General features: G+C 47.3%; 1 protein-coding gene across 1 annotated transcript; it reads right to left on the reverse strand.

Moving 5' to 3' along the window:
• Positions 1–1,599: 1,599 nt before the first annotated feature.
• On the reverse strand, positions 1,600–6,647 carry TMEM211 (transmembrane protein 211). The gene is made up of 3 exons (XM_008584318.1): positions 5,529–6,647; positions 4,462–4,600; positions 1,600–2,354 (listed from the first exon to the last, which is right to left on the reverse strand). Exons 1-3 carry the CDS (start codon positions 5,730–5,732, stop codon positions 2,092–2,094), a joined length of 606 nt encoding a protein of 201 aa, XP_008582540.1. The 5' UTR covers positions 5,733–6,647; the 3' UTR covers positions 1,600–2,091.
• Positions 6,648–7,334: the final 687 nt, after the last annotated feature.

A 7,334-nucleotide genomic window follows, 5' to 3' on the forward strand; every position in this document is an offset into this window, starting at 1 on the left:
GGAACCGGTCTGTATGTGGGATCCGAACCCTCGACGGGAGCGCCTCCGCGCTTCCCAAGCGGCTCACTAGCGGAGTGCGCCACCAGGCCGGCCCTCTCTGTAAATGGTTTTGCTTTATGGCCTGGAGAATTGCTGTCTTTAGCATTGCTGAAATTGTTCACAGAGAAAATTAAGAAACTTGGGAGCCATTGTGAGATTATTACAAAGAGGAAGCAGCACTCCCAAGTGCCAGTGATGTATGGACAGAATTTGGGCTTCTACCTGGTGGTGCCCACTTACTGCTTCTTGTATTGGATTCTTCCTAGGGCTCAAGGAATCTTCACCCATGAGACTGATTTGCATCACAGTGCTTCTGACGACACTTGAAATGAATTGCTGGTCTGCAAGTCCATTTGAACACCATATAGCGACTTCCTAGATCTTCTATTACTTTACTCTACTCTATTACTTACTATTTTTTTCTGAAAGATAAATAGAAGCTGTGTTCTCTGTGATCTATGAGTTTTCAGAATAATAGAATTGCTCCTGGGGGTTGTTTACAGGTATTCTTGGGTGAGCATTTGGAGCCAAAAGAGTTTGATCATGACGATATGGGTGGAGGCAGAGGGAGCAAATCCAGGTGTTATTTTGCCTCTATCATAGAGTCTGACAGACCTGGGTTCAAATACCATCTCTGCCACTGATCAGCTATGTGGCCTTGGGCAAGTGACTTTACCTCTTTGAGCCTCAGTTTTCACTTCTGTAAAATGGGAATTATAAAGTCTCCCTTAAAGAGAGAGCTGGCCATTGAATGTTTTTGCCTGCTCAGCATCCTTCCCTCATTCTAGTACTAGGACCTTCCCCCATTCTTTGGGTAACTATGTGTCTTCTACTATAACTAAGGCCTTCCAGTGAGACTGCTCCCATGCCCCTCCCTGCCCAGGGCATTGGCACATCAGACTCCTTCCCTAGGATTTATATATACCAAGAGAGGAAAGAGGAGTTCACTTTTTCCGCTGGGGCAGCCAAGCTATGGGGATGCCAGCCTGGAGCTGCCTGTGATAATGTTTCCTGCATGAAGAGTTCAGGTATGGCTGGATCCAGGTGTTCAAATGAAGTCCTCAGAGCTCCATCTCTATTTCATGGTTCTATTCTCCTCCATGCTGGCTTTCACAGGGCCCACGCCCAACTCCAAATCAATCATTCTGACCAGGCTTGATTGGCCAGAAGGACTCATTTGGCCATCTTAAAACTTGGGGTTGCCAGAGCTGAGGGCCATTTCCCAAAGAAAGATTAGGGCACTGTTTTCAAAGAAGGGCAATGGGTCATGATAGGCAAAAACAACAGATCGACTCCAGCATCCCTGGAAGAGATAGCAGCTTGTGCAAAGGGGTGGAAGTGTAAAGAGGCCTTCTGTGAGCTCAGAAGTTGGAGGGAGAGGCACAGGGGTTGGATGGGTGACAAGAAAAAGGCTGAGAGAAGTTGGAACCGGATCATAAAAGGCTCATGTACCCCAGGTGACAGTGAGTTTCCACATCCATGGGATTATTTGCATGGAGGGGTGAGATAGGTCCTTAATCCCCTCACCCCCACCTCCACACTAGCACAAAATCTTGTAGATAACAGACACTCACTACATATTTGATGGGAAAATGAATAATGTTCACATTCTCCAAGAGAGGAGAAATTATAAAAAGGGAGGGAAGAGAGAGGGAAGATGCACATGTCCATTAAAAGATTTGGGGTTTGAGTGGCAGCCAAGTCCTCAAAATTGCCCTAGGCACTTTGTTTAAATACATTTAATTCTCACCACAGTCCTGTGAGGTAGGGTTTATAATGACAGTAGCTAACGTTTATTGAATGCTAGGTGCCAGACACTGTGTGAAGTGCTTTATCTTCATAAAATATCTCATGTTAATTCTCATAACAACTCTGTGAGGTAGGGATTATTTCGACCTCCATTTCACAGAAGAAAAAGCTGGATCCAGAGGGGTGAAGTGGCTTGCCTGAGGTTACACAGCAAGGAAGCAGCAGAGGTGGGATTTGAATCCGGGTACATTGTGATTTCATACAATTCTAGAGTGGGTTCTTTTTGTTCCTCCCAGGAGACTTTTATTTGTTCATTTCTGGCATGAGGATGATTCTCTCAGTGTCACTGGAGAAGAGGATGGTCCGTCCTTGGACCTTGGTTACACCAGGCCAACTGATGATGGGCAGGAGACTGGCCAGGACTGCATTGAGGATGGCGGTCATGTAGCCCCAGCCCAGCTGGCACTTCCCACCATAGTATCTGGAGGAGGCTTCGCAGACTTCCTTGGCAAATGGAGAGCCTAGGCTGATTGGGAAAACCAGCAGGCCCACAATGGTGGTGGTGGCTGGAGACAGCAGGAGACGAAAAGTGTGTCAGTTAAAGGGCATTGGGCCAACCTTCCATTCCAGGACTCATTCTAACCTGCTATCCACCCACCATCCACCCACCCACCCGTTCATTTATTCACTTACTTATTGGCTCATCTCTCCTTTTATCCACCTACTCACTCAGCTACCCTTCTAGCCACCTGTTCATCCATTCATTCATCCATTTAACCATATTCTTACCCACTCATTCTCTTCATCCCTCTATCCACCTATCCATTCACTCATCCATCCACCTATCCATCCGCCTACTTAGCCACCTGCTTTCTACCTATCCTCCCATCCATCCATCCATCCATCCATCCATCCATCCATCCATCGTCTTCCATCCATTCAACCATATTCCAATTTACTCATTTTCCCTATCCATCCATCTATCCATCCATCCAATAATATATCCATCAATTCATCTATCAGTTCATCCACCCACTAACCAACCCTCCCATCCATCCATGCATTTATTCACCAAAACTGTTAGAAGTGCTGTGGTGGGCAGTAATAATACTAAAGAAATGAGCTCCTCACCTCCAAGGCACTCCCAGTGCAGAGGAATCAGATGACTCCCACTTCCCTGGCTGCTCTCCAGCCACACTGATGTACTTGCAGTTCCCTGCACAAACCTTCCTCTTGTCTCCATGCCTTTGCCCCTGATGTTTCCATTATCTGGAATGCCCCTGTACCCTTGGCAAACTCCTGCTCATCTTTCCAGACTCAGCTCAAGTGGTACCTCCTGCAGGAAGCTTGCCTTAACACCCTCCACACGCTGGGTCAGGTACCTCCTGGAATTTTTCCTAGCATCCTGTGCTCATCCTGTCTTGTCAATATCCATTGAATTGTAACTGCCCGATCCACCCTACTCCACAACTAGACATTGTGCAAGCAAGCCTAGGACAAGGACTGTGTCTTCATCCACTGACCCAACAAGTATTTATTGAGCATCTATTTGTGTGAAGCACTGTGCTAGGTGCTGGCAGTAACAAGGCAGACAGACATGTCCTTGCACTCATGGAGCTGGCGTTCTAGTGGAGAAAGAGGGACAATAATCAAGTAGGCAGATAAGATAGTCAGGTAAGTGAGTAAGTGCTTGAAAAATTTAAAGCAAGGTCAGCATATGGAGAAACTAAGGAGAGGGTAGCTTCTTTAGCTAGAAACAATGGAAGACCTCAAGGAGGCAGTGACATCTGAGCAGAGCCCTTAATGAAATGAGGGAGCAAGACATGCAAAGATCTAGGGAAAGAGAATTCCCGGCAGAGGAAGCAAGCGTGATGAACACAAACAATGGAAAGCAAGCCAGGGTGGCTGGAGGACATTAAGCCTGGCAGAGGGTGCAAGAGATCAGGGTGGGAGGGCATGGGGCAGGATCAGATGAAGTCTTATAAACCACAGTAACGACTTTAGATTTTACTCTGATTGTGGTGGGAAGCTATTGGAAGGTGGATAAGCCAGTCTGAGTGGCATGATCTGATATCAATTTCAATGGGACCTGTTTGTCCAGTGTGTGGCAAATAGACTTTAGGGAGCAAGGGTGGCAACAGGGAGACCTGTGATGTGCTTATCGTTATAATCCATGTGAGAGACGGTGAAGAATTAATTAGGTGAGGATTGCAATCAAGACCTGGACTAGCGCATCCAGAGGTTATGTGTGAATTAGAGAAGAGCAACCCTTCTCAGCAGATGCAGGTTCACAGCTTAACTAGTAGAGCATGAGCTGGATTTCAGCATCTTATCAGCTTTCAGCTGGGAACCCTTGTGCAGTATACAACCTGTCCAACTGTGTATGGTGGCCCTGGTGAAGATGACACCAAGTGGATGGTTGAGAGAAACAAAAGGGGATAGATTATTAGGACAGGGTTAGCTAAGGGTAGAAGAGAGTGACATTATGAATGCCATCTTCCTCTCCCCCTGACTTCAGGCTTGCTAAAGGACCAGGAATAATCTACAATTCTAGGGTTTATCTCTGAGACATGAATCAGGAGACCAAACTCTGCTCACAGTCTTTTTCATTTATTCATTCATTCATTCCATAAATATGTCTGTAGCACTTCCTATGTGTGCCCGTAGATTTACCTGCTGCTAACTGCACCCCTAGAAATGGGCCACTGCCCCTTCTTGGGCACAACCCTTTGGGGGCTAGGGCCCAGGACAGGAGGAGAATTGCATTGATGGCCAACAGGAGCCAACCTCCAAGGAGCAGCACAGCTGAGACCTGCCAGGAAGAGACAGGAGGAAGGATGTTGCCTGAGATGGGGGCAGGCGGATGCTCCCGCTGTTTATTGAACAGCCCCTGAGTCCTCACAATACTCCCATGAATTCTATGCTATTATTATCCCCATTTTACATGTATACAAACTGAGGCCCAGGGAATTGGAGTCATCAATCTCGGTTCACACAGCTAATTAAATGGCAGATCCAGATCAACTGACCACTATACCGGCATTTATTAAGTCCTTGCTACATGTCAGGATCACCAGGAGAGGCACCTGGGAGGTGCTGTCACATCGCCTTTGTAGTGATCAGTTTTGTAATAATCTTCCTTAGAGATGCTGGACTGGGAGCCCTTACCCATTCTCCCCATTGCTGATTTTGGTACTGTGCATCATAACAGGCACTTTAATACCTTAGCTTTCATTTTCAAACCTAGCAGTGCATAGAGGGTGGCCAGGTAGTACACAGAATTGTGCAAATTATACACCGCACAATTCTATGAGATGCATTTGGGGTCAACATAGATTTGCTTATTCATTATAGGGATTTTCCAGCAGATGGCAGTATAGTATCCTAAAAAAGGGGTACCTTTTCCTAATCAGCACAAAGGTGCTATATGGGCTGGCAGCTGCCTTTGGAATCATCCTGGGTGTTTGCTAAAATACAGGTAGCCAGACCCCAATCCACACCTACAGTGTCGCAGCCGCCAGGTGGAGCCAAAACTTGGCATTTTTGTAAAGCACCACATGTGTTTCTGAAGGGCTGTCAGGTTTAAGAACCTCTGTGCTCAGTTCTAAGGAAACACTAATGGCGGGTTCCTAGGCCCAGGGACACCTACACGGTGAGAAAATACAGGAGCCAGCTTTCCTGCCCTGATGGGGTTGACAGTGCCCCTGAGGAGCCTGTGAATTGATAAGCTCAGGTCTCACCTTCCATGCAAAGTCAGGAATATCCTCCAGGGACCTGAAGGTCACCCAGCAGTTCTGGTTCCAGCTGTCACCCTGAGGCCAGGAGCAGTAGGTGAGGACACCAAAGGAGAAGGTGGGCGTCTGGAACCAGGCAGGGGAGAAGAGGCTGAGGGCCGAGATGCAGGTGAGGGAGAACCCCAGAACTGCCAACACGCTGCTCACCATTAGGAAGTGTAGGTGACCTAGGGGACAACAGGCAAGATTAGCAGTGAAGGCTGCCAGGACAAGGAGAGAAACGGGCTGGCGGAGTTGTGCCCCCAGCCAGGGATCTGGTCCTGTGGTCAGACCCCAGGTCCTCAGCCCCCCTTCAGTCTGGAATACAATAGGAGGTACTAGTAACTGCAGTAGGGTGGGAGTGGGGGCTGGGGGACTTTGCCCTAACAAGTTCTAGAAGTAGAACTCCCAAATCCTGGAATCAGCAGACCTTTGAACACTCCCCAGTCCACCTTCTGCATGGCAAATGATGGTCACTGCTCCATGCAAAGCCCCTTTCATGTTTTATGTATTCATTCATTCTCTCAGCCCCGTAAGCCTTCGCTGTCCAAAAGGGCTGCTTCTACCCAGAGAGGTGCCTTTTTAAAATTCACACACAGCTGCTGTGTTTCTAGTAGCCACCCTGCCCATTAGCTAACTCCTCCCAATCGGTAACCATTTTAATTGTCTGATGTGCATCATTTTGTTTGGAGGTATTTTTGCAAAATCTGAGTTGTGCAGTATATGTGCCTTTTTCATTTATGTAAATGGCATTATTTTGTGTATCGCATTCTTCTTCCTACTTTGGGCAGGAAGCATAATGTTTTTAGCATTGATTTGTGTTGCTGTGTGTACATCTATTCCATTTGTCTTGGTTTGGGTTCCCTAGAGGTAGGTCCCAAAGGCCTTACCTCCTAATACCATCATCTTGGGGTTAGGATTTCAACATATGAATTTGGGGAGGACACAAATATTCAGTCCCTAGCAAGAGTCTAGTGAGACTTTGTGAATGTGGTTTAATTATCCTTGTATTTGTTGCTTGATTTTGGGCATGATACTGGATTTCCAATGAAAATTAAAATGTATTTTAATAAAAAAACAAGTCAATTTAAAGTCAAGTCTCACCTAAATAATAACAGAGGTGGTTGGATGACGTGGCTGAGGTCAGAAGGTGGTTTGCTAATAGCCAACACTGTCATTAATGACAGTAAGAGAAGCCCAGAAGGGTGAGCCTGCCCAAGGGCACCCAGGGTCAAAAGTGGCTGAACTGCCAACCAGGCCAAGGGCACCTACACAGACTTCCCAGGGCCAGGGCTCTTCAACCTTGCATTTCACTTTGGCAATCTAAACCCAGATCCTGGGCCTGGAGGCCGACCAGCCATTCTACCATTTCCCAGCTGTGGGATCTGGGGCAAGTTGCCCATTGCTCTGGGCCTCAGTTTTCTCTATCTGTACAAGAAGGTTATAAATCCCAGCGGGCTGGTAGTGCTGGGTTTAATCACAGAGCAGGCTCATGTGGTGGGAAGAGGTGGAGAGGCCCAGATCCTCCCTTCCCAGCTGTGTAAGCTTGAGGAGGTCACCTTACCTGTCTGGAAAATAGGAGTGGGGGTCGTTGTGAAGGTTCAAGGAGTAAAATGTGTATGTATGCTGTAGGGGGAGGGGCAGAGATAAGCCTGGGCAGGTAGGTCAGGGTCAAGTTGCATGGGCTTTTTATCCTGGGATTAGAAAAACCTCCTGGCTGCTTGCCAGCAAGTGAGATGTGCTCCCTTAAGTAAGGGAGGATGGGTTTTGTAC

The sequence above is a fragment of the Galeopterus variegatus genome, unplaced genomic scaffold, assembly GCF_000696425.1.
Source record: "Galeopterus variegatus unplaced genomic scaffold, G_variegatus-3.0.2 Scaffold3223, whole genome shotgun sequence".
Lineage (NCBI taxonomy): Eukaryota > Metazoa > Chordata > Mammalia > Dermoptera > Cynocephalidae > Galeopterus > Galeopterus variegatus.

Coding starts and splice junctions, on each gene's coding strand:
- TMEM211 (XM_008584318.1), bottom strand. CDS start 5,732: ATGGTGAGCAGCGTGTTGGCAGTTCTGGGGTTCTCCCTCACCTGCATC. Junction 4,601..5,528: donor TTCCTGACTTTGCATGGAAG/GTGAGACCTGAG, acceptor TCTTCCTGGCAG/GTCTCAGCTGTGCTGCTCCT. Junction 2,355..4,461: donor AGGGGTGCAGTTAGCAGCAG/GTAAATCTACGG, acceptor TGCTGTCTCCAG/CCACCACCACCATTGTGGGC.